The sequence below is a fragment of the Macrotis lagotis genome, chromosome 5 (genome assembly GCF_037893015.1).
Source record: "Macrotis lagotis isolate mMagLag1 chromosome 5, bilby.v1.9.chrom.fasta, whole genome shotgun sequence".
NCBI lineage: Eukaryota > Metazoa > Chordata > Mammalia > Peramelemorphia > Peramelidae > Macrotis > Macrotis lagotis.
Window position 1 is genome coordinate 5585246 of NC_133662.1, and position 27966 is coordinate 5613211.

A 27966-nucleotide genomic window follows, 5' to 3' on the forward strand; every position below is an offset into this window, starting at 1 on the left:
AGGTGGCGCAGTGGGGGGCGGCTAGGCAGTGCAGTGGATAGAGCACAGGCCCTGGAGTCGGGAGTACCTGTGTTCAAATCCAGCCTCAGACACTTAATAATTACATAGCTGTGTGACCTTGGCCAAGCCACTTAACCCCATGCCTTGCAAAAACCTAAAAGAAAAAGAAATATACCTTTCGTCAATAGAGAGGTCAGTACTATGAACAAGGATAGCAGTATGTACTGTCAGACATGGTTCCTGTGTCCATAAGTCTTACTTAAATGTTTTTCTTTGTGATGACAAAGAGCTCACTTAGGGGAGGAGGGAGTGTTAAAAGAGAATGATCATTCTATAAACATAAAAGGAAAAAATGAAACATTTTAGGAAAAAGAAAGTACAGGAAAAAGGAGAAGAGATCACTTTCATTTGGGGGAAAGCAGTACTACAGAGAAGATTACATTTTAGATGCGTAACTCAGCTAGGATTTTGATATGTGGAAAGGGCATATTTTGAGTAGCATGAGCAAAAGGTAAGGAAGTAGGAAGTCACAATTGGTGAATAAACAAGTTACTCTGGAACATAGGATTTGTGTAGGGGAGTAACTGGAGATGAAACAGATTGAATTTCAAAATTTTGAGAATCAATGTGGAACCACTGAAGGCTTTTGAGCTAAGGAAGAATCACATTAGTGCTTTTAGTAAATTAATCAATCAACAAGGAGTTAGTTGACTACATTGTTAAGGTACTGTGAATAGACAAAAATGAAATAGTTCCTGTCCTCAAAGAGCTTACCTTCTATCAATTATCATATTAATTCTAATATTCTACTTATCTGTTAGAGCAGCTATGTGGCATAATGAATATAGAGCACTGGACTCAGAATCAGGAAGATTCAGTCTCTTGAGTTCAAAATCAGCCTCAGACCTTACTAGCTGTATGACCCTGGGTTAACCATTCAATCTTGTTTCCCTCAGAGAAGGAAATAATTAGAGAAGGAAATTATTCCAGTATCTCTGCCAAGAAAACTCCAAATGTAGTCACCAAAAGTAGGATACTACTGAAACAACTCAAAACAACAAATCAGTCTGTTTTGATTTAATATGGTAGGAAATAAAGAATCATTTAAAGTTTTTGAGTAGAGAAGAGTCAGAATGAAAGTAATGGTTCACTCAAAAGTCTGGTAATACCAGTGGTTACATAGTTATTTATAATCTGTAAGTAACTACTACCAGTCAGTCTCAAGAGGGAAGATGAAAGAAAGATCAGAATTTATTGATCCAAATATGTTAAAACTGGAAAGTCTTAAAGATCATCTGGTCCATACCCTATTTTAGTTTAAGAAAGGTGAAGACACAAGAAATGAGAAATGGAATGAGGGCTTGGATCCAGATCTTTGTATCTCCTAAAGACAACACTCTTGGTACCATATAACATCAACCTAATATCATAAAACAACTTCATATTCATTTATAATAAATTGCTTAAAGCATGCCTTCAGTAATATTTTTTGTCACATCTATTTAGTCAAGTATAGTTTAAGAGGAATTGATTTTAATTTTATTTTTTATTGTGAAAAATCAACAAGCACAAACATTCCAAGATGTTCAAGAACAGAGTAGAGACTAACATAAAAAACTGTGAACATGGAGTGGTTAGGTGGTGTAGTGGATAAAGCACCAGCCCTGGACTCAGGAGTACCTGGGTTCAAATCCGGTCTCACTTAATAGTTACCTAGCTGTGTGGCCTTGGGCAAGCCACTTAACCCCGTTTACCTTGCAAAAACCTAAAAAACAAACAAACAAAAAAAAACTATGAACATCTGTTATATGTAGTTTTGTAATATATTTTTGAATAAAATTGTAACAAAATTCTTCTATTTGTGACCCCTTTGATACGTTTCTTCCATGTATTTAATACTGATTTTTTTTATGTTTATTACTGTCCTCTAGAACACCCCACTCCACTCCCCTTTTCCCTAAAAGAAATATGTATGGGGGCAGCTAGGTGACGCAGTGGTTGTAGCACAGGCCCTGGAGTCAGGAGTACCTGAGTTCAAATTTGACCTCAGACACTTAATAATTACCTAGCTGTGTGGCCTTGGGCAAGCCACTTAACCCCATTGCCTTGCAAAAAAAAAAAAAAACCCTTAAAAAATATGTATAATCAAGGGGGAAAAAAAAAGATTGGATATGTCTGAGAATAGATACTCAATCCTCTAATTCTACTCCATTATCTTTTTAAGTCAGGAAGCAGCAAGAAGTCTTTGGAATTCTGACTGGTCACTGCTTTAATTAAAGTTTTGAGGTTTTTCAAAATTGTTACCCTTTGTGTTATTATTATGATCCTCATAAAAATTATTCCCTTGGTTCTGCTCATTTCACCTTATGTCAATTCATACAAGTCTTTCCAAATTTCTCTGACTCCAATATATTTGAGAAGGATATTATTAATAAAACCTAAACTCCAACTAATCCCATAGCCTATAAAGATACACCAAATTGCATCTTTTTTTTTTGGCCAGTTGGATTTGAACTCAGGTTCTCCTGACTCCAGGGCCAGTGCTCTATCCACTGTGCCACCTAGCTGCCTCCCCATCAAAATGCGTCTTAACCCATATAACAAGACTTCCTCTCAAACCTAATTCCAAATCAGATCTGTCCTATCTGAAATCAGGGTTTCTACACACACACACACACACACACACACACACACACACACACATACACACACACACACACACACACACACACACACACACATTTTGCATTTAGAATTCTCTGAAGTAGAATATGCAAGCTATGGATATTACCACAGACAAGGTCATCTGTACTATTACTAATTTAATTGGGGCCAGAGGAAAAGAAAGAAGGATGGAAAATCACACAGGATTAGGGAAACAGAATACACTTAAAACTCACTAAGTCCATCTCTCTTACTCTTAGACAAAAATTTATACAAAATATTCCCCAAAAATGAAGTTATAATGTGTTCTTAAATACTTCCAAAGGGAAAAAAATTCTGCTTTGCCAGTCCTTCCCAAAGCCTTACTTTGAATAATGAACATTATGTTCATAGTGGAAAGTTATGCTCTCTTTTTTAAAGGTGGAAGGAATTGAAACAATCAAGAAAAGCACTTAAGTTCATGTAGGTTAAGCAAGAGAATGGCAAGGAAGAGGCAATCAAGTCAGATACTTTATCTTCAGATATTACAATAGATTATTATGTTTGTAAACCTTAAAGTTATTATTTTTTTAGATTTTCATTATGTCTATTTCCTTAAGTTAAAAACATAGAGATGGCATAATTGATGGTGATGTTAGTATATATCAGAATGATATGAGTAATACCAAAACCAATTCTCCAGATAAGTGATTTGCCCCACAGTAACCAAACCAGAGAGGAAGACCTATGAAACTACTCATCTATGCTGTCCCTGGGTGATTAAAGAGAAAGCTAAAAACTAGCATGTTATTACAGTTCTTCCACAATGCCGCATCATCAGGAAGTTTGGGGCCTTTGGGCAGCATCATTGGCAGCTCCATCACTCTTAGCAGCTGCAAGAACCTTTTCAGCCTGTGCTGGAAAGGGCAGGAAGCAGACTAATAAAACAAATGGCAAAGCAAGACCACTCATCAGGAATTCTTCAAAATGATCTAAACTTCTGACTTTTGATTTAAATCAGCATCTTCTGTGGCCAAAACATAAAACAGAAGATGAGGCAAGGAACTAAAATGAAAGCGTGGGTGCCAAGAACTAAGGAGGAGGGAGAGAAGAAAAAAGAGCCACTGGGACAAATTCTGAGCTGAACAAAAGCCAAGCACACTGACTTGCAGCCAGATTTTAGGACATTTTACTAGAAATTTCTTAAAACTTCTCCATGCTGTCACTGAGCTGCCCTGAAATGAGACAAAGAGTGTGAGAGCAAGTCCAAGAACAAAACAGTCTCTCTTTAAATCTCTGACTGCCACAGATATATTCCTGACCTCCCTTTTTAAGGTCTTCGAAGACTGTTCTCTGGAGTATGTGCATGTTTATACTATTGTACCTGTTTCCTTCAAATGCCTGAGACATATCAATAGTACAAAAGGAGATTGCTAGGTTACATTAACATTACTTAAACTTACCTCAGAGTACTCCAAACACCAGAGTTCAAAACGTTTAAAGAGCAGTTATCCTTTACAAGGTAGTCTCCATGTTGGTCTCTAGAGAGAAAGATTAAAGTGCCAAGCTACCATCATACAAAAGTAATTAAAGAATATATTGAAAGCAGTAGAGATATGTATTCTGGACATTTTTTTAAAGAGTAGTAACCCTTCAAGGGAGGCAGCCAGATCAAATGGAAGTGATTGAAATTCAAAGGATCCAAGTTCAAATCCTAGCTTTGTCACTTATAACCTGCATATTTTGGGGTAAGTCACTAAAGTTCTCTGAGTCTTGGTTTCCTCAGCTATAAAATAAGGAAGACTTAACTAGATGACCTCTCAGATCCTTTCCAGCTCTAAAAATCTATAACCCTAGTACTTGGATTATTATTCAAACTCACCAACCTGCTACTTTAAATATGGTAGAAGAGGGTCTACCTCACCCAATCTTTTCTGCCAGTGAACAGGATGAAGGAAGAAAAAGCAGGCAATCGTACATCACAATTTGGTTAAGTATCTAATTCCTTTCTAATGTTTGTATTATTAACATCAAGGCTTTGCAAAAGCTATATCTTTACTTTCATGCATTTTAAATGTACAACTCTGGGTCTCAATTACTGTGATCATTATAACATGAAAAATGAATGCAGCATACCCCTCCTCCCTTTCCCTCCTTCTTATGGTGCCTCTTTTCTATAAAGAGAGCTCTGGGCTCTATAAAGCCCAAATAGAGATTCTAAATTGCTCAGGAGGTGTTACTGTAGTGGGATTTTTTTCAATAAACTAGGGAAAGAGCATATTCAACAAGGGCTGAGTGACTGTCAGCAGGTAGGTGTTAAAATGGTCATGAACTCCTCTGGGGGCTGGTACCAACAAGTCAGATTCGGAGGAGGTCTTTTCAACGTGTCTCCAAGGGGGCTGGGAAACTGACAAGCTGAGAAAGCCCTGACTATTGACAGTCAGGAACAAGCCATGAGCAGGCACCAACTGAGAGGGGAAAAAAAAGGAGATTCTGGTAAAACATAGCAAGAGAGTTCTCTCCACCCTATTGCCCCCTGGCAACTGCAAAAGGCCCCTGTGTTCCCAGAAAGAAGTACCTTAGAGGGTAAAAGAAGCTAATCTGAATCCAGTCAAGCATACAAAAATTTAACTTGAAGGAAGGGAGGAAAGAAAGGGAAGTGGGAGGTCAAAAGTCAGGGCTTCATTCAGCATCCAACTTCTTTTCCTGGCCCACCCACATACTTCTGTCTTGGTAGCCAAAACCATTTACTGACTCAACAGACCATACTTCCTGGATGCTTGTGGTGCTGAGTAAGGGCATACCAAAGAATACCAAGGTCAATGCACTGAGAATGCAGGGACATCTTTCCACCACCCTAGGGGCAGTTGTCAGACCCAGCCAAGTACTTTCCTCAATAGCAGCTGTTGTCAGTCAGCAAGTAGCTTACAGAGTCCATAGAACAAATAGCACTCAACACTCTCAGCTTAGACATGAAACATGTTATCCTTGACCTCAAGGGAAATAAATATGTAATCATCAAGAATGTGTAGCTATAAATATACTAAAAAAAAAAAATAGACAGGATAAAGGCAGGTAATGCTGGTCTGGAAAATAGTGGAGTTAGGTGGCACAAAATAGAGAATACAAGGTCTGGAGTCAGGAAGACCCTTCCTTCCTGAGTTCAAATCCAGCCTCAGATACTAGCTGTGTGACTCTGAGCAAGTCACTTAACCCTGTTTGCCTCAGTTTCTTCATCTGTAAAATAAGCTGGAGAAGAAAGTGGTAAATCACTCCAGTATCTCTAAGAAAACCCCAAATGGGGTCAAAAAGAATTGGACATGATTGAAACAACTAAACAATAACAAAGTGTTTTATAATGGATAATGCTAGATTCGGAGGCAGAAAGACCTGTGTTTGAATGATACCTCTAACATTTGCTAGTTGTGTGATTCTGGGAAAGTCAGGCAACCTCTCTCAGACTTGGTTTCCTCATTACAAAAGAGGGTTTGATTTCATGACTTCCATGTCCCTTCTGGTTCTAAATCAATTATCCTATGATCCTGAGACTAGAGTCTCAAAGGTAGTAAATGGTAGTAAAAGGTGTGACTCAAACCCAAGATTTTTTATTCTAACTCAATGCTCTTCCTGAAACACCAAAAAGAATGTACAGAGGTTGCAGGGAGCAAAGAGCTCTGAAAAAGGCTGTGCTAGAGGACCAGAACACTTAGTAGAACCAGCAAGAAAAAATTCCACAGTCCAATTTTACACTAGCAGAGTTAGTAATCACAGGAAGAAGTTGGGTGGGAGGAGGGGAAGGGAAAGGAGAGGCAGCTTTTATAGGAAAGAGTAGAAGTTGAAAGGGAGAGGGGGGAGGGAGAGTAAGGGGGCAGGCAGTGGGGTAAGAGAAGGGTCAGGAATAAAAACTGAGAAACAAAAATCTGAGAAATCTACTGAGAAAAGAGTTGAACAAGCAGGAAGAAATTTCTGCCTATCTTGTCATTAAGCTGAAACATGTCAATTATAACATCACATTCTATAGAATTTTGAGGTCTGCAATGGCTTTTTTCACAACCCCATGAGATAGTACAAACATTATCATCACCATCTTCAATATAATGGCAGTAAAGACTTCTGGGCAAGGATAAATCATACAGAGGAGATAAACACGGCCCTTACAAGATTAGGTTTTTGTCCAAGGTCACCTGGCTAGTAAACACCCGAGTTGGCATTCAAACTCTGGCCTTCTGTCTCAGATGCCCATCCCTTTTGCAACAATGCAGAGGTGAAGCTTTTAGATCATTTCTGTAAATATGGGAAGGAGGGAGGGGTTATCTATTCCATTTTAAAGATGGGAATTGATGTCCAAAGAGGCAGAAGTAGCACAAAGAAGGAGGATTCCTAGGCAGGGCTCACTTACAGACCTGAGTCTCGCTCCATAAGAAGGATGCAGAACTTTGGATGTGCCCCTTCCTCGGGATGGCAACAAGTGGCCGCGGGGTGGCACAGTGGGCAGAGGGGCTGGTCACTTAACTCGGTTTGCCTCAGTTTCCTCATCACTAAAATGAATTCGAGAAGCAAATGGCAAACCATTCAAAACATTTCCAAAACCTCAAATGGGGTCATGAAAAGTCGGAAACGAATTGAACGACTTAAGAACAAAAAACAACATGGAGGCTAAAACATGAATTACACTGGATTCGGCTCGATTTAACATTCTTTTATTGAACATAATATGGGAAAGAAAGCCATCTAACAACTACAGGTGCGTAGCGCCCCTTATTGGGGTAGCGGAATCAATGGTGGCAACTGCGCACGCGCGCTCCCCTCTCCCCGCGCTCCGGGTGGCTACAGTCCGCCTCTTGGCTCGGAGCCTTAGGGCGCATGCGCCACCTTGCTTTTCCCCCCCCCCACCCCGGCTCCTCCCTCGCAGAGGCCCAAGATGGCGGCCAGCCGTTACCGGCGTTTCCTTAAGCTCTGTGAGGAATGGCCTTTGGACGAGACCAAACGAGGCCGAGACTTGGGCGCTTACCTGCGGCAGCGGGTGGCGCAGGCCTTTCGGGAGGGAGAAAACACCCAGGTGACCGGCCCGTGGGGCACCGCCTAAAGCGAAAAGACGGTTGGGGAGGGACAAGGGGCGAGCGGGAGGGGGCGGGGCAATGCGGCTGGCGAGCCGGGCGCATGCGCACGTGTCATAGCCGCCCTCACCGGTGGGGGCGGGGCGAAAGGGCGGCTATGACACGTGGATGGGCAGGTGTGCGCATCTACCAGACCCTCTCCCGGGCCTCCGCTGTGTGTTGTCCGCCCGTGGCAGCGGAAGGGGTTTCAGAGGTCATGACGCCCACGTGCCCATACACCCGCGAAGAACATCTGACCGTAATCTCCCTCACAGTGGCCTGCCAACCATGCCCCACCCGCCAAAGCCACCCTCCGTCTCGCAGCGCCCTTCAGTTTTCCTTTATGCTGAGCTAAAAATCAGCCTCTGCATTTTCCACACAGAACCAGTATCTTTCAAGTAGTTAGCAGTATCATTGTGTTCTGTACGGGGTGCTACTGGCAAACCAGACCCGCACCCCAATCCCCCATCCCCCCACTATGCTAGCGACAAGCAGTGGACATAGGACTAGGTTCCAGCCCCAGCTCATCATATAATTTGTGTGAAGTCACTTAAGATCCAGATTCCAGTTTTTCAGTTGCAAAAGTAAGGAGTTGAGTGGATAATCTCTCTCTTGTTTTTTTTTTTTGCAAGGCAATGGGATTAAGTGATTTGCCCAAGGGCACACAGGTAACTATTAAAAGTCTGAGGGTGAATTTGAACTCCAATCCTCCTGACTTCAAAGCTGGTACTCTCTCCACTGTGCCATCTTGCTGCCACAAGAGTGGATGATGTCTTAGGATGCTTCCCCAGCTCAGGCTTTCCCACTGTGTTGTTGCTTTTGGGGGACACAGTTTGAGTGTCTGGATCTGAGGTGGTGTTTTTCCTAGATTCCATTGTTGGAATCTAGCTCTTTATAATGAAGGGCAGTTAACTCTTGAAGGTATGAAAGAAATCATATGAGATAATGTATATAAATCATTTTGGGAACCTTAAAATACTAGTGCATACTCAAAAAATGAGGTGTTTGGTTAAATGGTTCAGCTACACTTAGTATTCAATTTCTTTCTGCCTCAATTTCCTTATCTGTAAAATAGAGAATAGTAAGAGCACCTAACTCATCCAGTTATTGTAAGGATCAAATAAGATAACATAAGTACAAAAGCACTGTTTAAGTGCTAGCTAGTAATATGATTTTTACTTCTCCCCGTTGAGTTGGCCAGCAATTTTTCCTCTATTACAACTGATAAAACTGCCTCTCTGCTTGTCTGTTTTCCTCCAGAGAGACTGTAACTTGCATAAGGGGAAGGATTGTTTTCTTTTTGTCTTTGTATGCCCAGTCTCTCTGTAGTACAGCTGTGGTCAGCAGGTCGTAGATGTTTGATCTTGTTGAATGAATAATGAAGAGACTGTGTACTTCATGGCCATATGACATGGTAGAAAGATCAGGGGTGGAAAAATATGTCAGTACTGTTATATAATGCAACACAAACCCCAGAGTGGCTCCTACTGAGCAGCAGCTGCAGCTCTTCTGCTTTGGAACTATTTATCATCACATTTCTATTATAACTTTATTGTGCATTAAACTATTTCCCTTTTAAGTTAGTCTGCATATGTTTGGTGTTTGTAGTTACTTTAACCAGTCTAACTTAATAGAGACATGATGGTTTAGTAGATAAAAAATTGGACTTGGAATTAGAAAGGTTCAAATTTCAAAACTGATACTTACTAGACATGAACATAAGGCAAGTTATTTTTGTAGCCTAAACATAGACAACTCAAAGATTTATCTACTAAATATCAAAGACTTCTCTCTGAAATGAGGAAAAATAGGGGTAATTCCCACACTGATGGGGCAGCTAGGTAACTCAGTGTATATAGTACTAGGCCTGATTTCAACTCTGACCTCAACACTTAACTTTATGACTCTGGGCAGATTTCTTAATAACTGTTTGCTTCAGTGTAAATTGAGGATAATAGTACCTACCTCCCAGGGTTGTGAAGATTAGTAAGCACTATATAAATGTTAGATTACTAATGTTATTAATTCTCAGAATTTCAGTCAGAAAGGATTTCATCAGCCATCTAGTACAATCTGTGTTCAAAAATGGATCTGTAGTCCTGCATGCCCAGCAGGCATCTACTTAAAAACCTCCAGTAATGGAAAAACTGTCCCCTCTTTAGGCAGCCTTCTTCATTTAGTAGAACTCTCATTATGAAGAAATTCTTCCTGCCATCAAGCCAAAATTGGCTTCTTTGTATTTGCCACTTACTACTTCCAGTTTTGACACTTGGCTCTATCCAGGATGAGCAGAAGCTGACTAGCCACTTCTCTGGTAGGTTAGCGTGCTGATTTCTTTTGGATATGGGTTGTATTAGATGGCTAATACCATCTCTTAGAAGTCTTAAATTATGTAATTCTATGAATGCATAACAATTTTTGTATACTTGTAAACTCTCAAATACTTAAAGATAATTTTACTTTCTCCTTTCCTTCCCAGTCTCCTTTTTAGGCTGAATATTGGTCTTCATCTGTTCAGCAGTTCCTTTTTCCAATTATTTGTGAACGTAAGACCCTTCACCATTATTTTTACCCTTCTTTGGGTGCTCTCCAATTTAATAATGGCCTTCATAAACTATGGTGCTCAGAATTAAACATAACGCTCTTCATCCAGAGTAATACTTCAGTTCCTGACATATAGTAGGCACTTAATAAATGCTTGTTGATTGACTGACTGTTTAAATAGTCCCTTTTGCAAACCAGGGCACCACCCTAGGTTCTGCCAGACTTTAAACTTCAACTTCAGCTTTTCAATGAAAGATGCATAATTGAAAATAATACTGCGTGTGTGTGTGTGTGTGTGTGTGTGTGTGTGTAGCATTAGGTTCAGTTCTGATCATGTTGGAGTACAGAGGAACTATCCTTGCTTATTTCTATAAAATTTGTTTCCTTTAATTCAAACTATGATAGATCATATTAGTTTTTTTATCTACTACAGTGTTGACTCCTGTTGGTATACCATGCTCCCCAGATCTTTCTCAGACCAATTGCTATCCTTGCCTTCCCATCTGTTACTGGGCAAGTCAAATTTTTGGAGCCAAACGTGAGATATACCCTATCCTTATTCAGTTTCATCATGATAGACATCCAACTCAGTGCCCTTGCCTGTGTCAAGATTAATTTGGATCCTGGTTCTGTTGTCTAGGGTGATGCTTTTCCTTACCAGTTTTGTGTAGATTAAATAATGTATTCATTTTTCCAAGTCACTGATAAATGTTAAACAGTATAGAATCACACCCAGATCCCAGTGGCATACCACTATTGATCTTTTCCATTTGACATTGAACCACACTTATAACTGTCCTTGGATGCAACTGTTCAAATTGAGTGCAGCTCTGAATGTATGAGACAGGATTTGACCTTAGATCTTCCTAATTCCACACCTAGCATTCTGTTTGCTGTTCACTGAAGTACAGGAAAGGCCATCTCTGGGAGGTGGCATATGAGCTGAACTTTGAAGAAAGCTAGGAATTCCATAAGGAAGAAATGAAGAGAGTTCACTCTAGGCATGGGAGACACTCTGTGCAAAGAGAAACGGGAGATGAGATACTGAGTTCTGGAACTGGCAAGTACCTATTTGGCTAATGTCTAGAGTGTGAAGAGAGAAACTTAGAGTAATCTTGAAAAGGAAGGTTGGGAATAGATTGTGAAAGGCTTTAAAACTAAATAGAGGAATTTGTATTTTATCTTAAATCAAAAGAAATCCCCACAAGCTTTTTGAGCAGGAGAATGACATGGGCAGGTAGGTTGGTCTCCTTCATACATGCTGTATTCCAGCCAAAATGACCTACCTACTATTTCCCCATGGGACATTCCATTCAATAAGTTGTTGCTAATTCTTATCAGAAACCAAAGTATAAATGCTATAATATTATATATACATTCTAGAAAGCCAGTTCTTAGATTAAATAGTGATTCCCAGAGCACATTTTGAAAGTCATTGCCCCAATTTATATCCCATTTCAAGATGCACTTTTAAATACCCCATGTGCCTCCCCCAAATCAAACAGTGGGGGTCCAGGTGGTAGGAAACTGGAGACCTCCTGTTGCATTCCAAACACACACTCCACAGGCTTTAAAAAAAAGCAAAAGAAAAGAAAATTAGTATGTCACATAATTTTAGAGCTGGAGGGGACCTTTAATATCTTTGTCTTTTTAACATGCAAGCTCCTTAAGAGTACCTGTTCTCTGCCATGCTGAGAGCTTAATAAGTGTGAATAACAATGTGGATGGTGGTGGTAGAACTACTGTAATTGTTGACTTAACTACTAGAAAATGAGCAAATTCTTTTAATGAGTTTATTAGGTACTGAAGCTGATTTCCAAGAGATTTGTAACTACAAACTAGCACCTCCTATGTAAACCTGAATAGAATTATAAAGTCTGATTTTACTTGCTGAGAAGTCTTTCTAGAAAACCATAAATGATTTTGTTTATGCCTTGGTGTAGGAGTTAAACATATGACTTGGTGTAGGAGTTAAACCACCTTAAATTTAAAATAATTATCATAATTTTCTGTATATTTCTGATGAGAATTCAAAGACTTCTCTCTCTCTAGTTTTTGCAAGGCAATGGGGTTAAGTGGCTTGCCCAAGACCACACAGCTAGGTAATTATTAAGTGTCTGAGGCCGGATTTGAAGTCAGGTCCTCCTGACTCCAGGGCCGGTGCTCTATCCACTGCGCCACCTGGCTGCCCCCAAAGACTTTTCTTAATGATCAATAAATTCATGTTTCATACACAAACAGTCATGTCAGGGATATCAATATTGGTATGTATGCACATACCAGTGTTCAAAAAGCATGCCCTCAAGGCACTGACATTCTTAGGTGGGAAGACATATAGGTGGAGGAAACACAATCACACAGAAAGATTTTAGAATGTTACATGGAGCTAGGGCCTGGACAATCAGTATGATCCCCTTTAGGAGAGGTCACTTGAAGAAATGGTGGAATTCTATGAATTGGAGGTGAATTTTCAAGACCTAGAATAAGCCTGTGCAAAGGAACACAGAGGGGCAATGGAATGAGCCAGATTGTGAAGGTATTTAAGTATCAGAAGAGTTTGTGCTTTCATCTTAAAGGCAAGAGAGAACCAACCGGGGCGGCTAGGTGGCGCAGTGGATAGAGCACCGGCCCTGGAGTCAGGAGTACCTGGGTTCAAATCCGGTCTCAGACACTTACTAATTACCTAGCTGTGTGGCCTTGGGCAAGCCACTTAACCCCGTTTGCCTTGCAAAAAAAAAAAATGAGGGAACCAACCACTAGAGCTTCATGAACAGTGGGATGGCATGGTCAGTCCTATGTTTTTTGCAGCTGTGTGAAGGATGAATTAAAGAAGAGATACTGGAGGCCGAGGGGAGGGGAGGGTTGCTTTTAGAATTCTCTGTGGTTTTGTGATGGTTTGGGGCTGAAGCAACAATAAAGCACTCTATGTATTCTCTTTGTCCTACCCCCTCCCCAGCCTGAAAAAAATCAGATTTGTGAAAGAAATGTGCCTAGCAGCAGGCTGTCATTTTTTCAGTTATAATATTTTGTCAGCTATAATAACAGCTGCTCACATGTATGTAATACTGTGCCATCACAGAACACTTTCCTACAAATTGTAGGTGATTAAATCACCTTGGTCTTTTGAGGTAAGCAGTGAAAAATATCATTGTACCCTTTTTAGAGATTAAAAGAGGTTACATAATTTTCTCACAGAACCTGGACCAGAAGTCACTCTTTCTCACTCCCAAGCCCATTTCTCTTTCCACTACAGCATGGTATCATCTCTTATTAGAAATGAAGATGACAGGGGCATCTAGGTGGTGCAGTGGATAGAGTGTGGGCCCTGGAATCAGGAGGACATGAGTTCAAATCCAACCTCAGGTATTTACTGATTACCTATGTGACCTTGGGCAAGTCACTTAACCCCAATGCCTTGCAAAAAAAACCAAAAAAAAGAGATTAAGATGACAGTCACAGGAAGTAAACCTCCTTAGTTAAAGGGGATTCAAGCATTGCTGTCTCTAGTCACAAGGAGGCTTAAGGGACATTTCTGTTTTTTTTTAATTATTTAGGGCAGTTGGGTTAAGTGACTTACCCAAAGTCACACAGCTAGACAATTATTAAGTGTCTGAAGTCACATTTGAACTCAGGACTTCCTGACTTTAGGTACCATGCTCCTATCCACTGTGCCACCTAGGTGCCCCAAAATTTGTTTCTTAATGTAGCTAGAATGAAGCAAGACAGTCATGGAAGCCTTTTTTTCCTAGAAGAATTTATCTTGTCGTTTTTCTTTTCAAAACCTTCAGTGCAATTCATTTTTCCTAAATGAATATTTATTAGACTCTTATTAGGTATTGGGAACTAGAGATACAAGGATGAAAAAGACATATCTATCCTCAAGAGACTTACTAGGGAAATTATATATACATATGTAATGTAAGAGAGAGTGAAAAGGCAAAGAAAAGATCCATAGTATTTTAGGAAAATGGGAAAAGAATACTTTTAACTGGACAATCAAAGAAGGCTTGGTGGAGATGAGCTGAGCCTTTAGGAAAAGGAAAAGTTTTAATAGGAATTGATAGGAGAGAGTATTGCAAACCCAACAGACAGCTTTCATAAAAGAATAGAGGCAGACAACAGCAAGGTGATATTAAAAAACTGGTCTAGTTTCTAGTTCATCTAGAATATGTTTATGTACTTATATATGTGCTTCACATTATATATACTGATCCAAGGATTGGGCATGATATGACTTCTTCAGGATAAGGTGAGTTTCACTTAGCATCATATAAGGAAGGAGTTAAAATCTCTTGGATAGAGAGTTTATTGATAGCAGTGTTGTGATTAATAACATATTTGTGATATCTCAACTTGGGCATAAATTAGATTTAAGTGTGGCAGAGTTGCATAGAGTTGTCAGGCTAATCTCTCTTCCAGGGTCATTGAAGTCCAATGGCAAGAGAAAAGTCACAGCAGGCCCAGAATGCAGTTGATTTTTGACCAAACTCTAAGGGTTTCACAGGACTTATTTCAGCCTTCATGGCTGTTGAAACAATTTGTTTCACCCATTCTGCTGGGGGGACCTTTTCACATGCTTGGGGTAGACATCCCCCTAATTCACCAACAGGTTTGAGACCTGTCGGTTAACCTGGTTCAGCCCATCTGCAAGATGATTTTACTGGGTATGGCCGCTGTAGGTGCTACAGCTTCTTGGAGCCACAGGTGAGAGTTGGGTGAAGGTGGACACCAAAGGTGGATGAACCCTAAAAGGTATTCATACCCCTTATTAACAATATAGGTGATGAGTAGAAAGGTTCCAAGGGATGCAGTGGAAGAGATGGACAGAAGAAGATAGGAATTTGAAAGGGGAGATTTGAGGTAGATAGGGATGAGAATTAGGTTATAAATTGGGTTATAAATAATAATTATAAATGACATAGTTTTATGGTTTAAAAAATGTTTTGTAAAATTATCCTGATCTTTATAATACCATGAGATACCCTTTGTTCCATTTGCAGATAAGGAAACTGAAGTCAAATGACATGCCTAAGGTCCAAACTCAAGTCTCTTTAATCTAAAATCCATTGTTCTTTTCATTGCTTCATAGCCTTCAATGTTACTACATTGTGTAGAGTAAAAATTATAAACTCAAGTCTCATGTTGCATAAAGACCATCCACCATCTGGCCCCAATTTACCTTTCCAATTCTATTTGTGTCCTACAAAGTATAATTAGGCTTATACTATAATATATATAATCTCAAAAGATCCCTGCCATTTGTAAATCCTACATAATCCATACTGGTCAACTCTTGTAGCTCCCCCCTCCCAACATTTACTATGCATATTTATTATCAGTATCTTTTTCCATGTTATAACCCTCCTTTTCCTGATCTAACTCCACCTATTCAAATCCCTGCATATCCTTTAAGACTCTCTACGCATCCCTATTTCCCCATTAATTATTCTTTCCATGACCACAACCATGGGGTCATTCTAGGCCCTTTCCCTCCCTTTCATAGTCAGTCATTTGCTGTGTATCTCTCACATTTTCCTCCTCTTCATTCAGGCAGCTTAATCCAGGCTCTCATCACCTCTTTCCTGAACCTACCTCTACCCATCTCCCTTCTCTCTTCCCCCACTTAAATATTCTACTCTTCTCAGGGCCTCCCCTCACTTAGAAGTCATTTGTTGTCTCTTGCACTCTTCAGCTAGAATTTTAAGCTATCTGCAAGTTCGATCCCACTTATTTTTCAGATATACTTTGTTACTTCCCTACGTGCATTTAGTGTACCTGTCATACTACCTTCTAGCTGAACTTGACCTGCCACATCCCATGTCCTTGCTGCATGTGTACCAGTTGCCCTCTATGTCTGGACATCCCCTTGGCCTTTTAAAATCCTGAGTTTCCTTCAAGCCACTTTCTACCAAACCTTTGTGAATCTTCCCCAATTGTTCTTTCTTTCTCCTCAAATCTACCTTTGAATACATGGAATGTCCAAACTGTTTTTGTCTTTTTAGCCTCAACACCCAGCATGTTTTTCCTATATCTCCTCAATATCTAGTGCAGTATCTTTGACATGGCAGATGATTAATATTTGTTGAATTGTATTGAATGACAATTTTAAGTCTCACTTCATCCACGAAACCTTTTCTTCTTACTCTGGTGCAGTAATCAGCCTCTTAAAGTTCTATAACATTATCTCTGTTATTCCTTTAACATTTAGTATATACTGTTCTATATAATTTGTTTAAATTTGTGAATTATCTTTTCCACTAGATCATAAATTTCTAGGATGGTGCCTTGTTTTATACTTCTTTATGTCATTCACACTGACTAGCAGAATATTATACATATAAGAGATGCTCAATAAATATTTTAATAGAAAGGATTAAAGATCTTATAAAGGAATGAACTAATTCTAGAAATTCATTACCAACTAATAAAAGCCTTTCCTTCTTAGAGTCTCCTGGACTGAACCTTGATCTAACTTAATTAACAAAGCAATTTGCTATATCCTTTCCAAAAGTACTTGTCTCTTTGTATGTCTAGAATGGGTTCTCTGCTATACTAGTTATTATTACTGTCCAGAATTCAATTTTGAAAATTGAAATCAGCGCCTGCGGCACTGGTGTAGATTTGTATGTATAAAAGTTTAATATGGAAAAGAGAAATTTACTGACGGCTGAGCAGGGGAAATGCAAAAGGAGCAAAAATAGAGCTATAAAGGACGTTTTGTCAGTTGAACATCTATTTTATTCACATTTAGTGAGCATTGCTGAATTTTTCATAATGCTAGTACTGCTGCCTTTTTTCAGGTCTAGTACATTTATTCTAAAATTTTAGTACTCATTAGGTATGAATACAAATTTAGATAATCTAAAGCTTACAAGTGATATTTATAAATGTTAACAACATTAGAAAAACCCAGAAATGTTTATGCTGTATCCATGAGCAAAGTATAGACCATCAGTAAATGAAAAAACTGTTGGATTTAGCTTGCTGCCTATAGTAAAGTTCTCTCAAAGTAAACAAGATATTTTTGATGTTTGCTGAGTTTGACTTTGAAAGGAAATATAGTCTTGGCCATTGCTTCATTTCTTTTTGAACAACTGGTAGTACTTGTAATTCTTTAAGAAACTTAATTCCTTCATCCTTCACTTCTGTTTCTGTTGATAATGCTACCATCTAGTTGTGGACCCTTCTGACCTGACATGGGTGACCTGAAATGTTGACTGGAGAATAATAACTTGGTAACTAACTCTTTCTAAATATTTTCATTGAGTATTAGGTGCCTTGCCAATTGTTTAAGAGTGTATCTTTTTGCCCTAGAGGAAAAATGCATCTCATTGCCCTAACTAAATTCTGCTTATTCTAGCAACTTGCCCATATACCATAGAAAATCTCAAAAAGCCTTAGTCATAAAATCACAGAATTTCAGAGTTGGAAGGGACCTTAGCAACCACTAATTAAACCCATACCCCCCCCCCAAAAAAAAACACTCACTATAGCATATAAAAGTGACCAGCCTTTTCTTGAAGACTTTCAGTGAGGGGAACCCACTACCTCCCAGGGCAGCCATTTCTAGATAGCTGTACTTATTAGGAAGTTTTTTCCTAACATAAAATCTTTAATTTAAAGTAGAAATGAAAGAAAAATCTAGATTAGAAAAAGGATATAATTAATAATTGTGATGATGACAGAATGCCCAAACAGGATGGGAATGAAGAATTAGAAAACCAGAAGAACTCTTTAAAGACTTGTGAAAGCTGAAATAGGTTGATTCAAGGAGAAACTTAATTGGGAGGAAGCAGTCAGTGAATATGAATTGAATGTCCCAAAGCTTGGAAATAAAGTGGAAAACATTGCAAGAATGTTAGGTTGAGGGGAAAGTTGAGGCCAGTGACCTTAATTATTGTTAGTCCTTTCTGCAGTAAGGTGATCGGAACTCTCCATGTTCTCTCCTCAAGTACAGTTTAAGACCATGTGCCTTAAATAATAATGGATAGCATTGCTGAAGAGCTTTTAAGTTTTACAAAACACTTTGCAAATATTATATGACAATAAAAAACCCTGGAAGTTTTCATCTAGTCCTTTTAATCTATTGAGGCTACTACTAAAACACTTAAATGTTTTATCTGAAGCTTCTCATTCTACATTATTTATCCACCTTTTTTCATTCATACACATCCTTGATATCATCTCTTAGAACATTTCCTATGCACAAAACATCACTGGTGATGTACTGGAACCTATCATGAATTATTCCATTATCCTTTGGGAAACTTGGAATTTTCATTCTTCTGGGTTGATGTTTAGTTTCTATAATTCACAGCCAGTTTACATCATCTGGAGAATTTGTTTATTGGTTATTGTCCTTCGTTTTCAAAGAGAACCAAAGTGATATCACTGTGTTGGGAGTCAAGGTACCGTGTGTCCAACCATGGCTGATCAGACTAATAGAAATTTAGAAGACTACCACAGGTGAGGCACAAATAGACCATATGAACATTTGGAGTAGAGATATCTAAATTTGCGCATCTCATATTTCTTTTGAGCAATTGCAGTTATGCTTTGTTCATAGAGTACAGTGTCTTCTTTGATGCAGACACATCACATTGTACTAGGCATGCTTTTCCAGTGTTTCCTATGTCATGCTATCAATTCCGAAGTTCTTCAGAGCATTCTTGAGTTGCTTCTTCTGACCTCCATTTGAACACCTACCTTATGTGAGTTCTCCATAAAATAGTATTTTAAGCAAACATGGATTTGGTATTTGAACAGCATGGGCAGCCCATGGGACTTGTGCTCTCTGCAGTAGTATGTGAATGCTTTGCATTTTATTTTGAGAAAGGACCTCATACTGATGTTAAAGAGATGGCAGTCTCTCCAACTCAGTCTTCTTAATTATGGTTCATGGCCATTGTTCATCTAAAGAGATAGACTGGGGTAGCTAGGTGGCACAGTGGATAGAACATCAGCCCAGGAGTTCAAATGTGGCCTCAGACACTTAATAATTGCCTAGCTGTGTGACCTTGGACAAGCTAAGGTACTTAACCCCTTTGCCTTACAACACCCACCCCCCCCAAAAAGAGAGAGAGAGATAGGCTAGTTCAGTGGACTATGTCATCAATAAACATCAATAAGCATTTATTAAATTCTTCTGATATGCCAGCACAGTACCAAGGGTACGAGGACAAAAGTGAAGCAGTTCCTGCTCCCAAGGAACTTCAAGTTCTAGTGCTATTAGTCAGTAGTTGCCATTAAACCAGGTCAACAACAGGTACATATAAAGGACATATTTCAGATCATTTATGAGGAGAGACAAGAAATTGAGGAAATCAGGAAGATTTCATAGACAAGATAGTGCTGTAAGTGAGCCCTGAGGAGAGATTCCAGTACTGACCTTGACAAGCAGTGCAAGCATGGGCTGGGAGGTAGATAGCTGTACCTGTGGAACATAAGATTGCTAGATTGGCTAAGTAGAAGGAAAGTAATGTATAATACTCCATACTGGAAAAATGTAAACTAGTAATGTATACTTTTCTACTACTTTGTTTTTTGCATATATGCAATAAGACTAATCTCATGAGAATAATCAATTATATATTCCATTGAGAGGTTCTATTGGTCAAGGACTTGATGGATTTAATACTGTGCCATAAGCAGATTTGCAAATAACCTTTAGAAAAACATCATCATTATCACCAGATTAGGCTCAATCAATGATCATATATTTATTAGCAGTTTGATATATGTCAGTTAATGGGGACACAGAGGTAAAAGTAGAATAATCCTATCCTCCAGAAGCTTACATCCTAGAGGCAGGGGCAACATTTATAAAGAGATAGAAAATAATGTTCAAAATAAGTATGATATAATTAAAGTTACCAGTCAGCTAGGAGAATCTGAAAAGGCTTTGGTCAGCAAGGGAGTGATGTTTAAGTTCAGAATTAAAATTTAATCTTAAAACAGCATCTGACTACAAATCCATTCTATGGCATCACTAGTTTTTAGCATAAAAGTAAAATGATTCCATTATTGTTTAGTGACTAGGTCACTAAAGAAATGCTACTGGTGGGAGATACCTTCCATTTCATATCTATCTTTTTGTCCTTACAGTTTTATTTTAAAAGGCTACTTGCATGACCTGGTCTAGGTAGGCTCTCATGAAAATTATCTGTATGTTTTCCGCTCAATAGTTTCAGTAATTGTGAAGCAACACTATTCATCATTTTCTGTCATCTTCCTCAATGTTTTCCAAATGATCTTGTACTCTAAACTAGTGTTGCCCTTGGCTAATATGTCTTTCTATTTAACAGAGAGCAAATGTTTGATGGCTAAGACATTTTTCTAGACTCTTATAGCATCTGTTTTGTATTGGTTTAACTTTTCTGAGAATTGATGATAATTTATAAAATATGCCTTTATTTTTGTCCATTTCTCATTTTTCATAGTTGACAAGTTGTTTAAACATACTCAGGGTAAAGCTATAATCATATACACTGGCTCCTCACCTCTTTACTTTCTTCTTATTTGGAATTTACTTTAGCCTTTGTTCAAAATACTAAATCATTTAAAGATAATAGCTCTGGAGATGAAAGGGACCTAAGAGGCCAGTTATTCCAGTTTCCTCATTTTACAAAGAAGGAAGCTCCAGAGATATTCAAGTGATTTGCCCAAGGTCACATAGGTAGTAAACATCAGAAATTCAAGACCTTTGATGGTAGAACCAGTCCTTCCTTTCTTTCTTCCTCTCTGTCTGTCTCTCTGTCTCTCTCTCTCTCTCTCTCTCTCTCTCTCTCTCTCTCTCCCTCCCTCTCTCCCTCTCTCCCTCCCTCCCTCCCTCCCTCCCTCCCTCCCTCCCTCTCCCCCCCCCTCCCTCTCTTTCCCTCCCCTCCCCAATGGCTGATAACTTTTTGACTTGCAAGTAGATCTCAAAAAAAAAAAATGAGTAGGATCTCATGAACTAAGATGCTTTGGAGGAAGGCTGTTCAGAAATGTGATGGAAGATGCTTAAGAATGGAATTCTAGGGCGGCCAGGTGGCACAGTGGATAGAGCACCGGCCCTGGAGTCAGGAGTACCTGAGTTCAAATCCAGTCTCAGACACAATAATTACCTAGCTGTGTGGCCTTGGGCAAGCCACTTAACCCCATTTTCCCTACAAAAACCTAAAAAAAAAAATGGAATTCTAAAAATATAAATGAAAAAGTGATGGGGTTTGTTGAAGAAACCAATGTGCTTACACCAAGAATTCATCAACTTACCTACCACATTGTAGAAAATGAATATGAGTATGACCCAGTCCTATAAAGAGAATATCAAGAATGCTGTGAACTAAGATGGTGTGGGAAGCTAAAGACAACAGAAAAGAATTGTTAGTTTATGTCAGGAGAAGAGGAAACAAAGAAAAGAGATCTTTGCTCAGAGCAAACGAGATAGTGATAGCTGACAAGTCAGAGTTGGCCGGTTCTTATGATTCTGTTTTTTTCTGCCAAGTGAAATAAATGACCATTATTTTATAAATAACCAAAAGGGAGTTGATACTCAATGAGATAATAAAAGAATATTAAGCAGCCCATAATGAACAAATCCAAATGAACTGTAACTACAGGATCTGAAAGAAATGGTCACTGTTAGTGATATTTGAAAATAATGAACAACAGTGACGCACAGCAAGATTGGAGAAGGGCAAATGTCCTGATTTTCAAAAAAAAGGGAAGAAAACAGAATCTTCAGATTATAAGCCAGTAAGCTTGACTTCAATTGAATTAAGTTTATGGATGGTATATATCTAAAAAGGAAAGCTACAAAGGACTATCATAGCATTATCAAGAACAGGTCATCCCAAACTAAACTCATTAACTTTTTCTGACAGAATTACTAAACGTAGTAGATGAGAAGAATGCTGTGAATAGCTAACCTAGAATTTTAGCAAAGCTTTTGATAAAAAAAAATCTCACGTTATTGTTGAAGACGAGATGGTAAGATGTTAGGTGATATGATCAGAATAGTCAACTCAAAAAGTAGTTGTAGTTCAATGTCAGCATTGCAGTATCCCAGGAATCTCCACTTGGCCCTGTGCTTTTTTTTTAGTGACTTGAATAAAGGACATAGATAGTATGCTCATTGAATTTTCAGATGATACAAAGGTGTGTCAGATATCTTAACATACTGAATGGAAAGAGGATCTTGAATCATGTCAGGCTAGAGTTTGGACCGAATCTAATATAAAATTCAGTAAGGGTAAATAAAATAAGTCTTGCACTTGGGTACAAAAAAAAATCAACATCAAAAATATCAGATGAAGAGGCATTGTTAGGCTTTGGGAGTGGACTGCAAGTTCAATATGAGTAGTCAGTATAATTTGAGAGCCAAAAATGTTAATGTGATCTTCGGCTGTAGTAAGAAAGGAGGGAAAGAAACATAGTGCTTACCATGTGCTAAGCATTCTTTAAATGATTTATAAATAATATCTTCCCTGAATTTCATAACAACCCTAGGAAGGTAGGTGCTGGTCTTATTCTGATTTTACATTTGATGTCCGATATCATATTTGAATTCAGTTCTTCCTGATTCCAGGCTTAGTGCTTTATCCACTGCACCGCTAGCTGCCTGTGATATGTAGAGTATAGCTTCCAGGACCAAGGTAGTCCCACCATACACTAATCTATCTCATCAGACCTCAGTTGAAATATTTTGTTCAATTCTGGGCATTACAGAGTTTTTAGAAGAAAGCCTCAATTCAGTATCAAATGAAGATCAGTTGAAGAAAATGGGCATGTTTGACTTGTGGAAGAGAAGCTATAAGGACATATTTTTAGATATTTAAAGAGCTTTTATATAGAAGGATTAAATTTGTTCTTTTTGGCCCCTGGGTGCAGAACCAGGAGCTTTGCTTGGAAGTTGCAGTGAAGCTAATTTGGGCTTTGTGTCAATAAAAACTTACTAATGATTTAGAACTGTCCAGCAGCAGAACAATCTTCCTTCAGACAGTGGGTTCCCCATCCTTGGAAGTCTTCAAAAAGATACTGATATCCTCTCAGATATAGGGTAGTTAGACAAGATAGTCCCCTGGGTCCCTTCCAGTTGTTCGATTCTGTTATTCTGCAACTTGTTACTAGTCTTTTCTTGTTATGTTGGTCACTTTCCAAATCCAATACCTTTTAATTTTTTTTTAAGAAAATTTTCATGATGTACAGGCACGATATTTTTGAGTAGTCTATACAGACACAACCCTCTAAGTAGAGGCAACCAGATTAAAATGTAAGTGGGAACTAGTTAACAATAAATAAAAATAAATGCAACATGTTAATAGTTTAGTAACTGTTTAAATTTCAGTTTGTCATTAGTTGTCTAAAGGCCTTTAGCCTCTTTCATTCTTGATAACAAACCATATTTTCCAGCAGAATTTTTGTTGTCCTCTTGTATACCTACCTTCACAATGAGATCACTAGATATCATGTATATATTACTTAGTTTAGAGAATCTTTACAAGTTCTTCATAACATTTTTCTACTTCCTCATCATCTACGGTAGATGTTAGTGTAACAAAAGATGTGTTTTTTAAAAAATATCAATCAAAATGTATTTTACAGAAAATAAAAGTGCATGTAAGTTATTTTAGAGGCGATCTTTTTGCTAGGGTCATCTTGAAATATAAGACAAAATGACCTTGCATTGCAGAAACAAACCTGCCTTTCCTCTATAGGATATAGCATTCCCTGTCCAATGTTTGTCATTCCTTCTTTCATGCCTTCATGCCTTCTGACACACTGGGCCAGTAAGAGGAATGACACTATCATGATCTCTTTTTTTTTTTTAGGTTTTTTTTTTTTTTTTTTTGCAAGGCAGTGGGGTTAAGTGGCTTGCCCAAGCCACACAGCTAGGTAATTATTAAGTGTCTGAGACGGGATTTGAACCCAGGTACTCCTGACTCCAAGGCTGGTGCTTTATCCACTACGCCACCTAGCCGCCCTGATGTCTTTCTAACTCCTCTAATTCAACTGCCTCTCCTTTTTTTGAGGTTCACTCCATCTATCTATATCAACGTGTCTTAAGCTTTGTTAAAATCCTCTACCAAACTCCAAGAAATTCTCCTTCCTTTCTTAAGGCGTATACATGGCTTCCTCTATACTCTATCACTGCTCTCATACCCTAAACCTTTCTCCTAGGGAAGTTAGTCCATTTTTTCTGAGAAGCCCCCACCCTGAAGGCCAACCCAAATGATTGGTGACTTAAAGAGTATGTACCTTCTTAGCTCACTATATCTTTTCATCCATCCTTATGTGGTGGTAAACCCTCTAATAATGAGTCTTTTGAAACCTTTCCAATTTAGGTAGAACTACTAGAACTTATGTCCATCTGTCATAGCCTTTAAAAACCCATAGTCACTTGGAGTAGAATTTTTTTATTGTTTCATTGTTTTTGTTGTTGTTAAACAGTATTGTTATTTCTCAAAACAATGTTCTCCTTCCCCCTTCTCTGCCAAAGCTTTCTTTGATAATACAAAAGTAGATAAGAGGGCAGCTAGCTGGCTCAGTGGATAGAACACTGGCCCAGGAATCAGGAGAACCTGAGTTCAAATTCACCTCATACACTTGATACTTACTAGCTGTGTGACCTTGGGCAAGTGTGCCTTGAACACAATAAAGTAGATAAGCAAAACACACATCGATCACTTCTAGAGAATATTTCTTATGTACTTAGTCTGTCCTTATTCTTCTACCTCCACCAAGGGGTGGGAAGTATGGCTTATTAGCAGTCCTTGGGAGTCAAGATTTGCTCACTGCATTGACCTGAATTCTGTTACCTTTTATTCTTGCTTTCCATTAATTATTGTGGGAATTGTGTATAATTATGTATATTGTCTTGGATTTGCTTACTTTGCTCTACAACAATTAACTACCCACTACCATGAAAAGGAGACTAGATTTGGAATCCCAAGACCTAGAATCATGTGTTGGATTTAACTGTCTAACCTAGGTACTTTATAGTTTTAGGCTTGCATGACTATCCTGAGCCACTGTGAGTCCCCACCCCACCCCACAGCTTCTATAGTACTTCTTGTCCATACAAATCAATGGAATATATATGGAATATATTATATATAATATATATATATATGTTTCCTCTTCTAAATAGTAAGTAACATGTCTTTGATTAATTTAAATTTTTTCTTAACAGATTCTTGATTTCCAACAAAATTTATTACAATAAGATGGGGGGGAGGTCAAGAAGTAGAAACATCCCTAGAGATTTTCCCTAAGAAACTACAGACCAAAATGTGTTCTTCCTGTTTGTGCTATGTCAATGAGCTTGTCTATTGATACCTTATACATGTTGTCCTCCTGTTTCGTGTCATTAAGTCTAGGATGACACATGGAGCACATATGCTCATCTCCTTGGATATTTTTTCAGATTTCTGAACCTGAGACTTGTGATCAGATGTATGAGAGCTTAGCACGACTTCATTCAAACTATTACAAACACAAGGTAAGTAGGGTTTACCATGGGTGGTGGGGAAAGAGGGTGGAGGGGGAATGTATGGAGTGGAAACTAGTATTAATTGGGGAAGGTTTTTAGAGATAAATCAGTTTTGTTAAAACTGAATACATTCCTAATTCAAATGAAGCTAACAAAGTATTGTCTGATACATTATTACACCTTTGAAATAAGAGTAATTTGGAATTTAGAAAATATTTGTATGCTGATGTGTAACTGAAGCTTGAAGGTGCTTGAAAAAGGTACTTGACTCTTATTAAATTATTTGCCCTTTAAGGTTATGGAAACTTTTTTCATTATGTAGGACAAAAGAAATTTGCTAAGCTGAACTTTCATATTCAAGATTATTGAGTTTCCCAAATAGTGAGAAAATTTTGGAATTTATTTCTAAATTGATAGTTAAGTAATTTGTTCCACAAAGATGTGAATCAAAATTCCAGTGGTATGAGATAAGGTTCCCCTTTCTAAAAACAAGCAGGACCAATCAATGTTGGCATTCATTCCATTGGAGGAGAGCCTTTGACTTTAAGGTGTTCTTTGAAGAGTGCATATTACCTGAGCTTTTCAGAAGCTATAGTATAGTATGATTAAAAGGGCAAGATTTGCCAGGGAGTTAATAAAGTGCAGCAATATCAGTTTAACTCTTCTTTCTATTGTTTTGGGGAAGTATCCACGTCCGAGAGACACTGGCTTCAGTGGACTGACAGTGGAAGAATGCAGGATTGTGCTAGCTACAGGTATTGAAACCAAAAATGCCCTTTCTGGTCAGTTTGGAAATGACTCTGGGGTTTGGGGAATGGGGAGGTGGCTTCACTTCGATGTAAAGTCCTGTGGCATGACCCAGAAGAAATTTCTGATGCTGAGGAACTTCTGGCTAATAATTCTAGAGTATGAATAATTATGAATGAAAATATCAAAAACATTTTTTAAAATGTAAATTCATCTTTAGACCTATTTAATTTAGAAATTTGGCAGCAGGGAATAGGCAAATATCTATTTGCCACATGGAAGTATTTGAAATGGGAGTTAAAGGAAAATTATTTTATGTTTGTGTTCCTAAGGGGGTTATATATAAACATTTAAGAAAAAGAAATTAAAAGCCATTTTTAAAAAGTCATTGTGGATATCCTCCTAAAGTTATCTGATTAAGGGGACATGCACTATGGGGTGGAGATAGTTAACTGCGTGTGTTATAAAGGTATTTGGAAGCTATTCCTAGGGAACAAACGCCTACTCTTATTCCTTCTTTTGTCACTATAGGCTGTAAGGGATAAGGTAAAGAGACTAGAAAATTAGTATTTTTATCACTAGGGACATTGTATACAAAAGGAAGCTAACCTTTTCTGGAAATTAGGACCTTGAAGTTGCCTTTATTTGCTCAGATATCATCTAGTGCATTGGAGACAATAATATTTCTTATGTCCTGTCAGCCTCTTAAGCTCTGAAGGATGAGGATTTGGGATCCCAAAAACATTTTACCCTCTACCAAGTAAACTCAGACCCAATGGATCTGCCATGACCTAGAAACAGTGCCTAAGTTTGTTGGTTCTTATGTTCAATTTGTTTTTTTCTCAACACTTACTGTCTTGATAACAGTGCTTTGGATCCTAGGTATTGGGGATCTTTTAGCCAGCCAATACTGCACTCATATGTATACACACACACACACACACACACACACACACACACACACAGTCTAATCAGAATGAAGAGAAGTTTTACAGTTCATCTAGTGGACAGATAAAACATTTCTTAAGTGTAGTTATGGCCTGTTACTAGGCCTTTTTCAGTATGCATTTTGTAAGAGATGAAAATCTGAATGAACAAAACATGTTCCAGTGTTTCATAGAAGAAACCTTTTTCACAATGATTTGAGTTATCTAACACTTCATTTTAACTCTTCAGGAAGGCTTACCCTACAAAGGCCTGCAAGTAAATTCAGTCATAGCTTATTTAATGAAATTTCTCCTTTTAGAATCTTTTCCTACCTTTCTTTATTCCTATTTTGTAGATACCTTGGAAGAATTTAAGGAAATGAATAAAGGCATATGGAAAAAACTTCAGGATAAGTTCTCTACCAAGAGTCCAGATGAGAAGACAAAGGCATAGCCTGTGTCTTTGTCCTCCCCATGTACATAAATGTGAAACCTTGTATATTGCCAAGAATAAAACTGTCCCTCCTTCCAGTTAAAAGTG

At 38.4% G+C, this 27966-nt stretch overlaps 1 protein-coding gene and 1 long non-coding RNA gene across 2 annotated transcripts; one reads left to right on the forward strand and one right to left on the reverse strand.

Annotated features, from left to right (window-relative positions):
- Positions 1-7558, reverse strand: LOC141523388 (uncharacterized). Its single transcript, XR_012478481.1, has 3 exons — positions 7047-7558; positions 4107-4184; positions 1-1765 (listed from the first exon to the last, which is right to left on the reverse strand). It is a non-coding gene; the product is annotated as an uncharacterized LOC141523388 (long non-coding RNA).
- On the forward strand, positions 7535-27963 carry UQCC2 (ubiquinol-cytochrome c reductase complex assembly factor 2). The gene is made up of 4 exons (XM_074236535.1): positions 7535-7702; positions 25687-25761; positions 26438-26507; positions 27782-27963. Exons 1-4 carry the CDS (start codon positions 7565-7567, stop codon positions 27877-27879), a joined length of 381 nt encoding a protein of 126 aa, XP_074092636.1. The 5' UTR covers positions 7535-7564; the 3' UTR covers positions 27880-27963.
- Positions 27964-27966: the final 3 nt, after the last annotated feature.

What these genes read in the sequence shown, in the direction of transcription:
- UQCC2 (XM_074236535.1), top strand. Translation starts at nt 7,565, where the DNA reads ATGGCGGCCAGCCGTTACCGGCGTTTCCTTAAGCTCTGTGAGGAATGG. An exon ending in CAAACTATTACAAACACAAG is followed by an intron (nt 25,762 to 26,437) that starts GTAAGTAGGGTT and finishes GTTTTGGGGAAG; the next exon opens with TATCCACGTCCGAGAGACAC. An exon ending in CAGGATTGTGCTAGCTACAG is followed by an intron (nt 26,508 to 27,781) that starts GTATTGAAACCA and finishes CCTATTTTGTAG; the next exon opens with ATACCTTGGAAGAATTTAAG.